At 41.5% G+C, this 19,171-nt stretch overlaps 1 protein-coding gene and 1 non-coding gene across 3 annotated transcripts in view; both read right to left on the reverse strand.

The window, feature by feature from the left end:
- Window positions 1-19,171, reverse strand: part of CNTNAP2 (contactin associated protein 2) — a 1,715,168-nt gene that overhangs the window by 6,855 nt on the left and 1,689,142 nt on the right. For both annotated transcript variants that reach the window (XM_045565113.1, XM_045565114.1), the window contains one exon: window positions 16,716-16,955. In XM_045565113.1, coding sequence (XP_045421069.1) covers window positions 16,716-16,955 — 240 coding nt within the window. The remainder of the gene's footprint in view (window positions 1-16,715; window positions 16,956-19,171) is intronic.
- Window positions 13,210-13,419, reverse strand: LOC123647793. The gene has a single exon (XR_006738336.1). It is a non-coding gene; the product is annotated as a small nucleolar RNA U3 (small nucleolar RNA).

Genomic DNA, 19,171 nt, shown 5'->3' on the forward strand with positions numbered 1-19,171 from the left:
GGATAAAAACTTATTTGAGGTCACAAGACCAGGGAGTGGCAAAGCTAGTATTTGAACTCTGGAAGTTGGCTCCAGAAACCATTTCTTAAACACTAACCTGAACTGTCTCTGTTGAGAAGCTATCAGTTTACACTGGTTCTATTGAATAATCAAAATCATTACAAGGTCTTAAAGACCACCAATTAATTTATCCCAGTTATTTTCTCTGTGGTTGGTGGGCTGTCTGGGGAAGCCAATGACGTCTAAAGGTTTCCGACTGTACTTGTCTTTCTTCAAAAGCTGAGTGTGAGAGACATTTTATCTTACCAAAGAATAATTCCTTGTGATGGCAGCGTGAGCAACGTGGCAAACTCTGAGCCAACACTATAGAAGAGCAGTAACCCACTGTTCCCTCGGTAACAAATACAAACCCCTGATGGGCCAAAGCAGAACAGGGAGAATGGTTATCACCATTACAAAACACTTATGGAACTAGGAATTGTTCTAATTGTGCTTTAAAACATTGTTGGAATATAATTTGATTCCATTTACAGAACGCAAAAAATAAGTTTCAAGGCAGGTACTTAATACAGGAAACTGATTTAAAAGATGGTTGTAGAGAATATTAAAAAACATTTGAATTCTTTATCCTCCAATTTCTTGTCCATCCCAGTGAGTAGCTAGGGAGAAGACAGTAAAAAAAAATTTTTTTTTTTTTTTAAACTACAGAAGATAAGTCTGGTGGTTGTAGTTATTTACTAAGTTTCAAAATATGTAAAATTGTAGACTTTAGGCTCAGAAGCCAGTTGCAAATAAAACACATTTAAGTGCCTATAAAAATCAGTTGCAATTACCTAACATAAACCCCCCCCTACAATGAAAGGCACTAGAAGCTTCAGGTTGTCATGTATTAGAGACAAAAAAAAAATTAGATCGTATCTGACATCTCCTAGAGAATATGTCTCCATGGAAACCACCGGAGTTTCGGCATCTAAAGTGATAATTTGAGACACTTCAACAAAACTGCAGCTATTAATTCTAATTTAATTTAAATTGCAACATTGTTTTTGCAGCAGGGTCTGGGCTAGATGATATATATATGCCCTGTTCTTCCCAGATTCTTTATTTCACTTTATTCTCTTTTCATATGTGAGTTAAATGGCAAGAAATTATTTTTCTTAAATAATTTGCTTTAGCCATTTACTACTGACTGATATTTTGGAAACATATGAAAACAAATGGTTGTCAACTAAGATGTTGAAGAACATTATTTTAAGAGGATCCTGCTAATCACATTTTTAGGAAGGAGAGATTTCTCAAGTTCAGCAGGTTTTTATGTAGGGAGAACAGTATGTGGCACATATTGACCAATCCCGAGTCTCACATTTCTACCTATACCCTTTCACTGCAGTTTCTAAAGAAAGCTAGCCAGCCAGAATTTCTGATTTTACATGGGAAAGGGCTTATGAATTTCTGGCTACTGACTTGTGAAGTTAAACAAGCCTTACATTTCCAGCGTCTTAAAGGAGAGAGGTAGTGGCAGCTGCGTGACCGTCCAAGATCCAGGAACCAAAAGAGGGCAATTGGATAGAAAGAAACAGAACAAACTTGTCGTCCTCTGTGATGTGTCGTGATTTTTAAATAATACCAATTTTTATGTGAGAGTACTGAATGACGAATTGATTTTACTATATTCCTACTTCCCATCAGTCTCCCAGCTAACTTCTGAATTGTCTCAATTGTCTTTCAGGAGGAAGACTTGCTGATGCCCCCAGAGTAGGCCAACTTTGCATTCTTTAGTCTGGTTAACCGCAAATAGGTATTTAGTTGAAATAGCTTATTAATAAACAGGTCGGTATTTCACAAAATAAACACTAAGGTATATGGTGTCCATTTTCATGTTAGACAAATATGTCTTATTTCTCAGGTGGGCAAACTGTTCCTTCTTGGTTGTTTAGTTGTAATTGTTTATAAATCAATTGTCAAAGTTATTGTTGGAAAATATTATGGGCGCTTGCAGAGTACAGATTGTTAGAGCTGGCTTTTACAGATTACCTAGTCCCACAACCTCTCTCTGCAGCCAAGATGCAGAATGGATGGTGATTAGGTCAAATCACGTGGTTGGTAGATGTCAGAGTCACTAGAACAAGGATGAGGTCCTTTGGATTCCTCATTCAGGACTCTGTCCACGCATCTTACTGTAGTTCTCAACATGAGCCTTGAAAGTCTAGACCAGAGAGTCAAAGAGCCAGGGGCTGGGCAGCCCAGTTGTGTGGCATTGTACAGTTGGCCCTCTGTATCCGAGGGTTCCCCATCCACGGATTCAACCAACCACAGATCAAAAACATTTGGGAAAAACGTGTCTGTACTGAACACGTGTGGACTTTTTCTTGTCATTCCCTAAATGCAATGTAACACTATTTACATAGTATTTACATTGTATTATTAGGTATTATAAGTAATCCAAAGATGATTTACAGTATACAGGAGGATGTGCTCAGGTTATATGCAAGTACTACATCATTTTATGTAAGTGACTTGAGCATCTTGTGGATTATGGTATCTGAGGGGTTCCCAGAACCCACCCCACCCCCAGATACCGAGGAAGGATGGTACTCCGTTTACTAATGTTGTCAGACATTAGTTGAGTTTTGTCATTTCTTTTCCTCTCTGCCCCAGAGTGTTTATAAATTCATGTTGACACTAACAGGAGTGAAGAAGCCCCAAATCTGGGGGAATATGATAAATTTGGGAATTTCCATTTAAACCCCCGTCTGAGGGAAAACACTTTCCCCTGCTGCGTGGTTTCCAGATTGCACGCAGCAGCAGCAGGACTCCCCTGTGAGGGGCCGTCACGTCCTACACAAATAGGGCCGTGGATGTCAGGGATAAAAAGGACCCGGAACTTGCATAACTGGTGGGTTCTTTGGCTTTGGGAAAGTGACTGTACCTCTAGGGTTTTTCTTCCTCCTTATACCCCATCTTAATGTGCCTTTGGGGGAGAGCAAATCAATTGATTCCCGAGTGCTCTGGTTCAGAGCTTTCGAACACTGAAGCTGCACGCACATCACCTGGGATCTTGCCGACATTGAGTTGGTCTGGGGTGGGGCCTGGGAGCCTGCATTTCTAACACTGCATTGAACACAGACCTCACTTTGAGTCGCAGAACTGAGACCCTTGGTGGTTCATATCTCCAGCTGTTTGTGTGTGTGTTTTAATTTATTGTGGTGGCTGCGAGGGAACAAATGATTCCTTCTGAGAACCTTGTCTTTTTTTTTTCCCCTTGGGTGAATCATTTGTGTGTTTAATGACTTGCCTGCCAGAATGTGCTACAGGTTGATTCCTCTAGTTCTATTTCTTTTTAGTGTTGCAAAAGCTATAAAAGGATCACCACTTTAGCTTCTGATTATAATTCTTTAGTATTTCAAATGTAGAGGGGAAGTCTATTACTAATGAATAGTAAGAGCAGTTTAAGAAGAAAGGGAGTTAATAAGTGGTTATCTTAGATTTGTCCTTGGATAACTTCCCTGGATAAAAACAAAAATAAAGTTGGTCCTCTAGAGCAAGTATAACAGGAAGGGAAAATACCGTGATGTTGGCACTTAGGTTTTTGACGCTATTGATGCATTCAAAGGCATATGTGAGAAAGAACAGATGTATTTTTAAAAATAATCATGTGGTTGATTTTTCCTGGAGTTTATCGATTTGTTTCTGGAAAAAAAAAAAATTGTTTCCTTACTGCTGGATCTTGCATGAGCGGGGGTTGTGCAATGACAGAACACAACAGCTCAGGATAGAAAGCCTGAGGCCGTATAAGCACATTATGTCGTGTCAAATTATCGTGAAGTACCAGAGTGACTGCCTGTGGCTTTATGAAATGCCGCGTCACAGATGTGGACGTTCACCAAGCCTCGTGAACATACCTGCTGTGCAGGGGTCTCGCCTAATAAAATTTGTGGTTTTCTTATCAGCAAAGCAGAATTAGCAACAATTGATTGTCTACTGAATCGCAGAAATAGCCTCGGTTTCTAAGGAGAGTGTGGTCAAGAAATTAGGACGGTAAGAAGAGAAAAGCAACCACTAATCGTAGTTAAGTAAAAAATGGATATTTTAAGGACATTCTGATGTAGTTCACCTCTCCTCACAGACAGTGGTCAGGGATTGGCACAGTGCATAAGACGAAAGCCTTCAGGCAACTCTGGATTTATTGTCTTCAGATTTCTGCTCAGAAACATCCACTGGGCCTTATGTAAGTATCAGTAAAGGCTTTGGACTTGGAGGATTTATGGACTGAGAGCTCAGTGAAAAAAATCACTCTTTTATTACCCAAAAATCTAGTCGGGAGATGAGCTTCATCATTTGTGAGAATATTTAGGCACATGATACCAATTTTAGGAACCAGGTAAGGATGATGGATTTTCTCCTTTTACTCCCTCTGTGGAAGTTTCTATCTAGTAAATTCAAAGGCCATAATTTGACTGTGGATGGGTCTTTTCGAAATGACTGGATATTGCCGATTTGCTTTTGTCATCATCATATGTCTTTCAAGAGACTACAGTGAATAATGAAATGCAGTTTGAAACATTTAATCTTCTGCCATCACCTCTATATCTCAATTTCAGAAAATGCTGTCCTCGGTGTTAGACGAGGAACATACTCCTGCACTGTGGACTAGCTCTGCCCACATTTGTGGGATGTCTGTGTTGTAACTGCTCCTTCCTCAAAATGTGAGGCTGACCCCTTTTGTTAAGTTTTCACACAAGAGTAGGCAGATGAGGAGGGTTGCTGAGAGCACAGTGGGGTGCGTCCACGGCACACACTACCCAGCCGATTCTGGCTCCACGGTGTGGTCCGTCAGAAGGGGAGAGTGAGCAGACCTAAAGTGCTTTTAAAAATTAATTCTGCACATATTTTAAGTCTTTTATCAATGCCCAGTTGGGATCTTGGTTTTGAAATACTCTTTGCAGTTGCATTAGCGCAAGTGAAAATTTATAATTCCAACCCCAAGACAATGTTCTCTTCCTCCAAGAAGGCCAACTTCAGAAAACTGAATATAAAAGCCCCATGCTACAGATATTTCCGTTGTCTTTTGAACTGTTGTCTTGAATTAACCTCAGACCTCAAAAGACAACTGGCTTTGCTGGTTGACAGGTGGAAGGGCTAATGGTCAGCAATGAGAATCTTGTGAAGCAAATTAGCCTTGGTTCTTAAAGCTTCCTGAAGTTTCCCCACAAACAGATTCCTCCCTGGTGCCGGCTCATGTCATCAGGAAGATAATGTGATAAACTTCTAGCACAAGCCATGTGGCTCATAGTTCTTCTCATTCGTGTCAACAGAGTGTGAAAAAATATTTAATTGGCTCTAGCAGCCCTGCGGATGATTTATTCCATGTCAAAAAAAGAGGAAAATGGAAGGTATTTAGTGCAGAGATTTCACCAACAGATATGCAAATTACATTTCAGATGTCTGCCTTGTATTTAAAGGATGACAGAAAATAGACAGTTCAGAATGAACTGGAATTTTTTAACGTTTAAATTGAAAATTTTCATTGAGAGGAAGGAAAAGTGGGGGAAAAAAAAAATCACTGAATGTGAAGTGTGTACGTCCGAGTTTTCTACCCGATAGTGCTACTCTCTGTATGCTTTTGAGCAAGGTGGCGTGAACGAGGCTGCACACCGAGAATCGCTCGGGACCGGGACCAGGTGCCAGGAGTGCTAAGAACTCCCCAGGTGATTCTAAGGTGCAGCTCGCACTGAGCACACCCACTGCCGTGCCCACGCAGTGTTCACTGAGGGAACGAATACATTTTCTGAGTCGTGTTTTCCTTTTTTTTTTTTTTAAAGCTGTGGCTGGTCATGTCCACCCAGCCTACCACATGCGGCCACTGTCAGGATAAAACAAAATCGTGCATTGAAAGCATGTCAGCAATTAAAGTCTTTACAAATGTAAGTGATTGTTACTTTTGTCTGTATCTGTTCCAGTTTTCTAAAAGTTAAGATTCCCAATTATTGAAAACGATTTTTAGCTTTTTTAGGGGGAATTTTCAAAGCAATTCATCCCTGTTTAAAATAACTGCACCCCACATTCATATGGATATTTACGTACATTTGCGTTTCAATGTAAAGTTGATTTTAACATTTTTAAAAGTCTTTCAGGGTTGCTCCCAGACAGATACTCAACAGAATTAAGAATCTGCCCCCGTCTTTAGACATTTCTAGATAGTTTATGCAGAGCATGTGGAATCAAAGATCTCAAATGAGTGAAGCAATTTATCATTTGTTACTGGTATTTACGTGGTGACTTTCCTCTGAAAAGTGCATAGTGATGGGTCAAAAACATCACGTAGATAACGTTTCTGCAACTATAGAGATCACAGGCAAAGACACAAGGTCCCCATTTTCTAGCAAAGGGGGAAACTAGCATTTCTAGGCGGTGACTGACAGATTCCCTTGGCAGAATTCACACCCAGGAATTCTGACAATAGTCTTTCTAAATGAGTTGGTAAAAGAAGTGATAGATAATTTGGAGGATGTTGTGCCGCCCTGAAGGGCCCCATAGCTCAAGGACATGGTACTGTAAGAGATAATTTAAATGATATTGAAGAGGATACTCAGAAACGCAGAGCAGTAGCAAGAGTTAGAGTGGGAGATTGATGGGGGGTGGGGTGGGCAGGGACAACACTGAGCTCAAATCCCTTTCCTTTTCCTGGGCTGCTCAAAGCATTCCCGTGGCACGAGAATAAGGTAAAAAACGAACAGTGTGACTTACTGGAGTCAGTGGTTCTGTCATCAGTAGAGAAGTCACCATGGCAACATGTAAAGCTGTGCTACCCTGGACCATGTGACAGAGACTAGCAGCTGAAATGATTGCCAGGCACAGACCCAGAGAAAATGCACCTCTAAGTGCCCGGCCAGGTGGGGTGGGCGTTGGGGGGTGGAGGGCTCAAAATCTATTACAAACAACGAAGGGAGAGATACAGGGGCAGACTGGGAATGAAAGAAAAGCCTACAGCAGGGAGAAAACGAAGACCTTAGAAATGATCCCAAACCTAGATGTTTGTGCCCGTTGTTGGTTATTTAACAGTGGAGTTTCGGAGAGTTAAAGAACCCTGGTTAGGAAAGAACAGAAGCCTTACGTGGAGGCAGCCCCTGACGCGTTCTAGAAAGCGGCACGTCTAAAGTAGGATGGCTTAGCCAGGTGCGCGATGCCGAATGGCAATCCAACCCAGCGGCCGCTCATTTTGGCCACTTGAGTGGCGTTTTGCTCTTCAATCATTTCGCAGTGGCTGAGCCCGGGAAGAGCACCGACCCCCACCCCGCTTTTCGAAACACAAGCCTGCAAACCTATTCTTTCAGTGACGCGGGAAGGCTGTGGCAACTTAAGCCAGTCTCCAAGTTCTCTTCAGGACCCTTAGATAAACGTCTAGTTAAAAATATCCGTTTCGACAAAAAGCCAAATGCCACGTGTTCTCACTTACAAGCCAGAGCTCAGCAACCGGCACGCATAGTCACGAGAGTGAGTACGGTCGCTGGAGACTCGGGAGGGGGGAAAGATGACGGGGATATTAAAACCCTAGGCTTCTCCACTATGCAATTCACCCACGTAACGAAAACTACTTGCACCCCCTAACTCTGCTTAAGTGAAACAGTTCTTGTAGGTGCCACAGGAAAAATAAATATCCACGTTAAGACCCTGCATCTGGAGCGTGCAGCCCTGGAGGTGGGGTCAGAAGACAGGGTCTGGCTTGGAGCTTGGATTTGTTGATTTTAGTTCACATTCCTATTTAATATTATACACCCCCCAACAATGAAAATAGGAGAATGAAACATTCAAGAACAGTAAATATAAAGAAGATAAAAGCAAATGATACAGAGAAAACAGAAAAATGATAGAACTGATAAATCCAAGAGCTGGTTTGTTCGATAATCTAATCAAAAGGAAGAGAAAAAGACATTCAATATAAGAATGTGAATAAGAGAATGGAAATTAGATGATTAGAAAAGCTTATTTTGGCTTGGCCCAGTGGATTAAGCCTGCAATCCCAGCACTCTGGGAGGCCGAGGCAGGAAAATAGCTTAAGCTCAGGAGTTCGAGACCAGCCTGAGTAAGAGTGAGGCTGTCTCTACTAAAAATAGAAGAATTAGGTGGGCACACAGTGGCCCGTGCCTGTAGACCCAGCTACTTGGGAGGCTGAGGCAGGAGAATTACTTGAGCCCAGGAGTTTGAGATTGCAGTGAGCTATCATGACGCCGCTGCACTCTAGCCCGGGCAACAGAGTGAGACTGTCTCGGAAAAAAAACAAAAAAAACCTTATTTTGCTCAATTTCATAGAAATGATTTTGAAAACCTAGATTAAATGAGTTTCTAGAAAGACATAAAGTAACAGAAATTATCCTAGATGAGAAAGAAAATCTAATTAGACTAATAACAAAAGAAATTGAGAACATAGTCAAAGAGCTGCTCCTACACAAAGCGGTAGTCTCAAGCGTTTTGCGGGTGAAAGCTACCAAACGTACAGGTACCGCTTCCCCAGCTATATATATCCTTGCCACTCAATGTGGTCCACGAACCAGCAGCATCAGCATCACCTGGGAGCTTGTTAGAAATGCAAAATCTCAAATTTCATTCCTGACCTACGGCATCTGCATTCACTAATTTCCCCAGGTGATTCTAAGCACATTAAGGTTTGAATGGCACTTATTTGAATCATTTCACAACTTGGAGGTGGAGAAGTCAAGCATGGTGTGATTGGGTGTCACAGATAGCTAACCTATGCCTAAACTTCGATCCCAGTAAAAATTTTAGGCAATCCCAATAAAATGATTGGAATTCTAAAATCCACATGGGAAAAATAAATGTGCAAAGATGGATAGGAAAATTCTGAAAAATTTTAATAAAAGGTAATAAAAGGGAAATTAGCTCTGAGATATTAAATGCAATTATAAAAGTTCACAGTTATGATCATTACAGTTTGCTCCTACCTCATGGAGAGTCAGGTCAATGTAATAGACCAGGGAGTCCAGAAGTAGACTCAAATATGAAGGGCAATGTAGAATATGACATACGAAGGGGATGGCGGCTCAACCAGGGGGCCCGGAACAATGCATGGTCCATTTGGGAAAAAATGAAGTGGGAATCTTACCTTACTCCTTCTACCAAATACATTTCCAGTGAAGTAAATATGTAGATCTTACAAATAAAACATAAAATTGTCAGAAAAAATGTGGAATAATTTTTAAAATAAGTTCTGAATGGAGAAGGCATGATGCAAAACTCAAAAGGCATAAAATACTTTACATTTCACCATGTAAAATTTGGAAACTTTTACATGGGAAAAAAAACTTATAAATTGAAAAAATTGAAATCAAACTGGGAAAACAGTCAAATATGTACTAAAATACTAATTTACTTAATTATATAAAGAATACCTATAAATCAATTGGTAAATGACAAACCAATAGGAAAGAATATAAATATATAAATATTGAGCAACAAACCAATAGGAAAGAATATAAATATATAAATATTGAGCAAAGAATATAAACAGGAAGTTTATGGAACAATAAATACAAATAATGTATAAACATATACAAAGATACTTAACCACACTCATCATTAATGAAATACAAATGAAAAAATTTTATTTTTCAAATAAAACATAACATTTTTAAAAATATTATGATACACTATTTTGGTGAGGATGTGGGGGAAAAGGTACTCTTATATGGTTGGACTGTCAATTGAACTTTATCACTGGAGAATGATTTGTAATAGCTATCAAAATTAAAAATACCTTTGACTCAACCAAATCATGTGTACAAAGCCATTTACTATGGAAACACTGTGGAAATAAAAGATGGGAAACAACTAAAATGACGATTCAATCAAAAATCTGTAACTCTAACATCATATTTGACTTGGAGTATATAAATGTGCTTAGTGCTTTTGCAGGAAAAGCAGAATTGGAATCATTTGCAGGAAAATGCACATTAGCAAATGGGGGATAATACACTTGAATATACGTGTACCATGTTGGTAACTGAAGAGGGAAAAAGACAAATAAGATAATAAAAAGATTAAGCATAAGAGATAAAAATGCATTAATCATGCAATCTTGACATAAGGGTGAGAAAAGGGATCTGCTCAGAAATAATTAAGATGTAATTATAAGAGCTGGGAAGATTACTTTTAAGTACTTGCAGGTGGTAAAGAGAACAAACTACCAGCTTGTAATTATGAAGAACACTGAATAGATACATGCAATTTTTAAATGCTCTTCATACCCATAACTCTTTTGCACATGGAGATATAAAAATATTTTATTATCAGATGGTAGAAAGGAAATTTGGAATATAGACAGAAATCAACTCATTAAAAATCTTAGCAATAGAGGTAAGACGCCTTCAGAAATCAAACTCACTATTTCCAATGGTAAAGTGTCACTGCTGAGTGCTTGAGCAGACTGTTTATTCTGGAATCTAATGGGGTTATTACACCGAGTGATTCCAAGTAACACATTCTATCTGGTTCCTAATTTATCTGGGAGAAAATCTGCATTCCTAAGAGGGCTGGTTTTTCAAGCACTCTGTGAACCTGAGTGAATCCACTGGACAGGTTTGGCTTTGGATCCTCAACCCTGGATTCCTGACAACCTCTGATCTTGGATGTGGGCAAAAGGAGAATTGGGTATTAATTACTTTCCATTCCACTCATGCCTCTAGATTTTCCATGCCTACTTCTCTCTTAGAGAAGATGTGAGAATTCCCGGTCCAGGGCCTTTCAGTATCAGATGCAGGTTAGCTTTAGGGCAGGGAACCAGATAACTCAAGGTTACAGTGGATCCCATAAATTAAACTGGCAGCAACTTATAGAGGCTGAGTCCCTGGGGTCTTTCTGGGGCGAGATGCCCCACAGCACATACCATGCAACCGGTGCTGAGAATATTACCTGAACACATTAGAAGTCCTGTAAAATAATAACTAGTTATAATCTTTATAACTAGAAGATCCCTTAGGAAATAAAACTTTATATCTTAAAGTACTTTGTCTATTTTTATGATATTTTAAAAAAGATCCTAGGATGTGGCCTTTGGTCTGATGTATTATGTATCAAATATCATGAATGTGATAAAACACCCTAAGGCTTAACACAAATGCCTCATAAAACAGTTTGGTGTATAGTTTGGAGTTGTTCCTTAGTGGAGAAATTTATGGGATCAGATTCTTGAATTTATTTTTTCTGGTGTTTGTTTTGTTTTTATATTTTACAGAATGTGCATTGCCATCTGTAGTTTTCTTCCTGCTGGCAAGTCCTTTCCATTCCAAGCAAATAAGATTCCCTGAATTTGACAAAGAGGAAAAAAAACAGATCCTATAATTCTGAGAGGTAAATCATAGCAATTGCCCGGCATTCTGCGACCTTCACATAAACTACAGCTCAGGGGTAGGGGTTACTTTTTCTACCTTTGTAACTAACTACTGTTTTAAAAAATATTCCTAAAGACCATATAATGATGTGGTTTAGAAGCAGGTTGTACCTATTATTCAAAAGAGGGAAAAAATAGGCAGAAAAAAAAAAAGATTGGATGTTTCTAATAGAGCAGAATTGGTTTAAATCAAGTCAAATCATGATTTGGAAAGATTTTCTTTATCTTTTCTCCCTTACGTGTTCTTACAGCCCCATGCTAGACTGTGTGCTTGTAATGATCTTGCCTAGTGTTTTCCAAACTCCAATTACATGGTAACAACCTTCACATTTTTTCTCTTGCCATATCCATGTAAAACCCAAGTATTATTTATTTACTTATTTTCACTAAATTGGCTCAAATTTCTTATTTTAGTAAATGCATTGATAAAATTTTCTATTCCTGCTGAGTAATTCTATTGCCTGTCAAGGCTCTAACCAGAGCCTGCTCTCTCATTATTACAGGGTGAAATGCAATTGTGGGACAGGTGTTAAAGGCATGCCAGAACTAAATGGAGACTTTCTCTTTGACAAAATCAGAAGGACTGAAAGAGAAATGAACAGGAAATGACTTTCTTAGTGTGTTATGTAAAGCCATTTCTATTTGCTTCCCATAAAGATTTGGTGACCCTTTATCAAGGCTACCATGTTGTGCTGCTCTAGGAGCCACTGACTGCCATGCAAATGACATCCATTAGAGTTGTGCAGTGTACAGCTCGACCAACCATAAATGTCTCTCATTTTAGAAAACACCAACAGAGCCCAAAGGGCATTGGAGAGGTAAAAAAAAAAAAAAAAAAAAAATAGCTCAATCAGTTGTGATACAGAAGAGAAAAAGGATCTTACCACATGAAGCCAGTATACCTTAGAACATAGTTTGTTTTTATCGTTTGATATGATCTAAGAAGAAAGAAACACAAGGGAGCAGAAAGATCACAAGACGTATGGGGAGATGTCTTGAATTCTAATTTCCATTCTATCATCAAGTTTCTGCAAAACAAATATCCTGGTATAGGAATGAAATGAACAGCCCTGGTTGATCACCAAGATCTGTGTAACTCTAAGGCCATAAGATTCCCTATTATTAGCAAGGTACATGCTTTCTTTTCAGAAAAGCATAACCTTCATTTTAAAGCAGCATCTTTTTCTAGTATCTTTCAAAGTAAGTTAGTAGCCAATTCAAAACACTGAATAATATTAATAATCTGACATCTTCCCAGACTGAGGCTGGCTCCTGGGATGCAGCACCTTCTACAGCAATGTGCTTCCCTGGGACCTCAGGGCCCTGGCCCACGCCGTGGATTTTGCTCACTTGTTTCAAGTCTGCTTTTCCACCTGCAAATAGGCAGATCAGTTCTCCTCAAATTTAGATAAAAATCTCCTCCCTATCTGGGTGAGCTTCCTTGTACAATGGTCAGAGTAGCTCTGTCCTGCAAGCTCGTTGCTACAGCCTTTCTAGTTGTGCTTCCACCACCTAAAATCTTCATTATTTTTCATAAATTTGTTTTTTGCATTATTTGGGTAATTTTTTCTTTTGGTCACCTTATTTCAAGGGGTTTGCCAGTGGGACACCTTTTTTATTTGGTGAGTGATTCTCAACCGTGGCTACACATTGGAATCACCTGGGGAGGTTTTACATCTTCAGATACCTGTGACACTCCCCCCTCCTCAGTACGTGATTTAATCAGTCAGGAGTGTAGACTAGACATTGGGATTTTTATATATATACACATATATGTATGTATATGTATACATATAAAAATGGAGGCCACTCGGATGGTGTCCCTCCCTCCTCCTCTCCCGGGGGCAGGGAAGAGCCATCACCAATGGCACAGAGCAGGCGCAGCGAAGCAGCACCCAGGGCCGTGTCCGGTGGGGAGAGAGCGCTGGGCCCTCCAGGGGTTTTCGGTGCTGCACACGTTCCGATAAACCTCCCTAGTAATAAACTGCAGAAACCATCCAGGAAGGTATAATCTTGATGTTGGGAATTTAAAAGGCTCCCCAGGTAATTCTGAAGTGCCTCCAACATTGAGAAGCACTGTGCTAGATTGACCAACCACAAATGTCCCGCAATCTTTAACGGGCACGTGGTGAGTCACCTGGCAATCCTGCTCAGCTGCAGAGGCGGATTCGGGCAGCCTGGGGTGGGGCCCAGAGAGTCTGTCCATGTAACAAGTTTCCAGGTGAACTGAGGCTGCTCGTCCAGGAACAACTTTCTCAGGCACCCAACAAAGCCAGCTACTTCCAAATGTCCTCTAGTCAAACCAGGACGGATTAGCTCTCACTCTGTTTTCCTCCTGTCCTAACCCTCCACAGCCTCAAGTAGAAATGGCATTTCTCTGTATGTACTATTGTTTTGTTGATGACTATCTGATAGCAAGACTTCTTATTCTATTCAAACATGAAAAGTTATGTGAAAAACGCAAAGCCCTGCAGTCAGAATTTGGAATGAGGAAGCAAGGCTCACAAAACCCAGAACGCGATTGCTGATGGGGGGATACGCTTGGAACCTGAGTTGGTATGAAAATTATTTACAGCTGAAGCATCTGTTGGGATTCACGTTATGCCACGGAGGAGAGGTGACGATCACTCACACCCGCGTGAACGTGCATCATCACAGACTTTACCCCTCATTTGTTCTTCTGGAAACCACGTGTTCTTCGTATAGAAGGCTTTTCTCCACGCCCACTTTCCCTTCTAAGGTAGGGATATAATTCTCTAGCTTTAATCATTTATTGAGTTCTTTTGTAAGTCCCTGTGTACGTAGGAATAAAGTTTGCTTCACCTGCTAATGTGTGTTTTATCAGCTTAATTCGCAGGCCTCCCATCACTGAACTTAAGAGCGTAGAGGAAAAGTTTTTCCTCCCTGACATGGAGCCACTGGAGGCTGACTTTAAGTAACCATCCCTCATGTCTACGTCTGGCCCCGGCCCCTTTCAGCCCCCACCCCACATTCCCTCTCATGATCCAGTTCACCTAAAAGAAAAAAAATCAAATCATGTTATTTAAATAAACCTTCTGCCTCATGGTTTGTAAGCTGTTTTCTGTCTTTTAATAGAGTCCCCGAGACAGATACATATTTTTAATAAGCATTTTGGCAATTATGGAAATTATGGAAATGGTTGATACTGCAAGTGGTTGACATTGGAGAAGGACTCTCGGCAGAGTAGAAGTTTTTCTGCAAATGGACCCCACGTTACACAGCACAGACCTGCCATAATATTGTAGTTACAGAATTTTTTTTCTTTTTCTTTCTTACTTTTTTTTCTGAGACAGAGTCTCACTCTGTTGCCCAGGCTAGAGTGCAGTGGTGACATCAGAGCTCACTGAGACCTCAAACTCTTGGGCTCAAGTGATCCTCCTGCCTCAGCCTCCCTAGTGGCTTGAGACTACAGGTGGGCACCACCACACCCAGCTTATTTTTCTATTTTTTGTAGAGATGGGGGTCTCACTCTTGCTCAGGCTAGTCTTAAATTCCTGGTCTCAAGCAATCCTCCCGCCTTGGCCTCCCAAAGTGCTAGGATTACAGACCTGAGTCACCTTGCCTGGCTGTAATGACAGAATTTTGATTTGAACATTGAATACTAACAGAAATGTTCCCTATTGTATGTTGTCATGAATCAATCAAAAGAATGAAACTGTCATGCACAAAGCATGATATTTTTAAAGATAAAGAAACTAAAACTGTTTGGTTCCTACAATTGTATCTTACACACCTCAAAAGCAGTTTTTTAATTAAGTCATAATAAATATGGACTCATATTGGCCCAAGGTAGGATCTAGATGTTCTTGAAATGGATTCCTGGCCCTGACTGTGCACATGATCATTGCCTTATGCAGTGAGTACCTGCCACAGCACAAGGGCTTGTGCATTTCAAAGATCACTTGTGGTCTTCGTCCACTGTGGCATTTGGAGGAATTAATGTGAAAAATGCCTGTTCCTCTGTGGCCCTGACATATGTCTTTTCTCCTCTCATTTTCCACTCTTACTTTTCTTCTTGCAGCATTAGGAATGCTTTCCTTTGTTCAAACCAGCCCACGAGGAAAAACCAGCCTGCTGTGTAATCCTAACAACACTGACAAAAGGGAATTCTGTATAAGGGCCCTTGGCACGCAGCGCCCTCATCAAGTTATAGGAGTCCATGTGTGAAGAACAAAGAGGATTGTTTAGTCTGTAAACTGGCTATTCTGACAATGAGGCAATTGTGGCTTCTTCCTAGGCTTCGCGTTGTGATCCTGGCATGATGACGGTAGCTGTACCGCAGCTGATAAATACGGCATGAGGGCTGGAATGTGATTAAAGAGTCAAAGGCACGCTGTTTATATGATGTACCATTACAAATCAGAAGTCTGCATAGGGCGCGGGTCTGGAAGCCTTTGCTGGATGTTCAAGCATTATAGCAAATTATGTCTAATACAATAATAACCATGACTATTATTAATATTATGGCAGCTAAACTTTTTAAACGCTTGCTACATGCCTGTGGTTGTGCTAAGTGATTTAAACACATCATCTCAAATAGGATTTTATGAGTTAGGTCTTATGATCTCCATTTTAGAAATGGGGAAACTGAGGAATGCAGTTGAATCTGGGGTGAGAGGCAGTGATGGTGCTGGGACCCAGCCAGCCTCCCCGCCACGCTGCCTCTCACCTCATCCCCTTCCTGGACTCTCCACCACACTGGGTTATGTGGACACTGGCTCTTCATACAATTAATTTTGCACCCATCAGCTACATCCTTTCCTTTCAGTCCTGTGCTTTCAAATGACATGTCTTATCACTTGCAGACGTGGGACTAAGTCCACCGAGTTTTGTAAGCTTAAATGCACCTCTTCATGATCTGGAAGCCTACAGGATTAGTCATAAATACAGGGCCGAGAGCTGAATCTCTGCACTGCTTTGGGTAAATCTCTTCTAATACCGAAACACGGATTGTGTGGCTACAAGTCACTGAGAGCCAAAAGGGGAAGTGATCTGGTCCCATCACCCCACAGTCACGTCACACACGTCGGCATAGGCATCTCGTCCTTGAACTTAAATGAGGGGCCAACAATTCCTACATCCTTTACCTTTGACTTAACATTTAATTCTGGTCCTGAGCACTTCTGACACGCCAGGCGCTGGGCTGAAGCTCTTGTGCTCACACACTGCGTGGCTCTCAATCCTCCAGCAATATCACCAGTGAAGTTCTGTTATTAAACTCATTTTATAGTAGAGGAAACTGAGGCCTAAAGGAATAGAGCAATCTGCCCAAGCTTGCTGTAGACCTTACCTGAATCCAGGTGATCCAAGTGCCAGGGGTCGGTGGCTGACGACATGGGGGACAGTGTCAGCGGCGAGGCCCCGCAGTTGGACTCCACCAGCTCGCCCTGCGTGTGGACGTGGGCCGAGGCGTTCGTCCGCCTCAGGGCGGCCTTGAGAGGGGCGATCTGGTTGAACTGGACTCGAGAGAGGCAGCCCGTGAATCCCGGGGTGTTGTATTTGTGAATCTCTTGGTCAATCTTCCCTGTTTCTAAAAGAAAAAGAAAGAGAAAATAAAAACCTTACACCACGCACTGTATTCCAGGCATACAATACACTTGTGTTTGCAAGTGTATTGTGTCCAAACCTTACTGCCAGGTTTAAGATGTTACATCGTTTCAGATAAAATATTAATGACTCGATAAGACTTAAGGCTGCAAATGTCACTTTAAAAGAACTTTGTGTTACTAGTGAACACGGATGGATGAGAATAAGACTGTATTTGATAAAACAAAACACATTTGTAAGTACCTTCTGGCTACTTCAGACATCACTGAAACCAACAACACTCACTTGGTTCCGACTGATTTTTCTCCTTGGCTTCTCTGATGCATCCCTGACTCTCTTAATATATTGAACAAGGTCCCCTGCCCAGCCCTCCTGGCAAATTATGGTTCTGTTTTGTACCTCCTTCTTATTTTCTTCTTTAGAATTCTTTATTAAAGAAAAGAAAGAAAAAGAATTCCTGTAGCCTGAAATTAGGCATCTCCTTTCTTCAGAATCCAGTCCCCTTTACGGAATCCCTGCTAGTATCTGATGGAGCTCTTGCAAGTCGAGAAACTTTCCCAACTCAATCACAAACACACACATGCATTTAGGAATCACCACCTTCCCCAGCCTGTAAACTCAACATCTTCCCAAACTAACACTCAACTCAGGGGCATGTCTGAAGGGGCATTCCAGAGGCACCAATGTGCGACATAACCATGCATTGTTAAATCCGTAACCCTCTTCTCCACCCTCTGCCCCATGTTTTAGAACCCACCTAACAGAAACTAATGTTGAAGGAGCCCTTAAATGCTTAAGATCCCTCGGCTAGTCAGCCAGGCAGACTGACGCCAGAGCCTTTGAACCACGGTGATTTTCTGAGCTGAGCAACAAACCATGTATCTGGTAAAATTATGAGTCTATAGCAAACCAGGAAAGCACGTTTGCATGGGGTTCCGGAATGTGCTGCAGGAATGGTAGCACTAGAACTAGGTTTTGAGGATGAAAGGAGAGAGAACTCCAGGCTGAGTTTGTTATGGGGTTTGTTATGTTCAGGGAACTATAGGGAGTCAGAGTGGGAAGAGCTTTGAATGCCGAGTTAAGATGCTGCTTCTATTTCAGTGGGAAACTCAAAGATGCTGGAGTTACAGAGGACTGTGATCAGAACTGTATTAGAAAGATAATTCTAGCAGCAGCAGTGTAATTGCTCTGAGCAAGTGCTGCAGGGCCCCCTCCGGTCCCTGCCAAGTCCCCAGGCTAAGACAAAGATTCTCCTTTTTGCCATGTGTTCTGCTGTGGACCTGGAGGAAGTGCCTTATTCTTTGCCAGGGTCCTCTTGCACTTGCTTGCCTCTTGGTGAAGCTGTTATATTACCTGTCATGAGTCAGTTTCAGTACTGTTTCCTCTGCTAGAGATTTGGGTAGTGAACTGCTGACTCTGGCTCCATTTTATGTGGTCCCTGATGCAGTTTTCTAAACTTTAAGGAGGGAAGGCTTCCCAGTGACACTGCAGAAAACCAACAGTTTCAAAGTCACAGCTCTCAGAGGGGTTGCTATTTAACGCAGGGTCCCCGCTTCTTAGAGCTGTCTTCCCCTTAGTGTCTCCCTCTGAGGTGGCCCCCAGGGAGAGGAGTCTGGGAAATGGGGTTCTGATGGTGGATCAGGGACAGAGGAATAGCGGGTGGTGGCAGAGGCTCTCTGCCCAGGCCTTTGGGCTTCGAGCACTGGTAGAAATGTCAGCTGAGCGGGCAGAGGGTTGGGCTGGACGGCAGGAACGAGCCCTGGTGGATGACCTGCTTGCACGCTCCCATTCTCTTTGGGATGCTTGCACTCTCTCAGCTTTTCTCCTGTCTTTTCTCCCAGTTGGGGAAAATCCCCAGTGTTTTAACTGCTGTTCCTTTCCTGAAAGGTGACTGGCTCACAAAAACAAGGATTCTGATGTCTAGGAGGGCAGAACCAAATCTGGAGAGCACGCCAAATCTAGTTGATGTGCCTCTTTCCTAAAGACTCTTGGCTGGGACCAAGTCCCCTGGGAGGCCAAGACTGCAATAGAGGCTCTTGATTTTTCAGGACCTGATGATTCCAACTCAGGGCCATGTGATGATGAGATTAGAGCCTCTGCTATAAACCAAGGTCAGTGCATGCCTGGGGCACTGTGCTTAGTACTTTTTATGCAGAATCTCATTAAGTCTCCTAACAATCCTCTGAGCTAGAGAGGATT

Source organism: Lemur catta, chromosome 11, assembly GCF_020740605.2.
Source record: "Lemur catta isolate mLemCat1 chromosome 11, mLemCat1.pri, whole genome shotgun sequence".
NCBI classification, from domain to species: Eukaryota; Metazoa; Chordata; class Mammalia; order Primates; family Lemuridae; genus Lemur; species Lemur catta.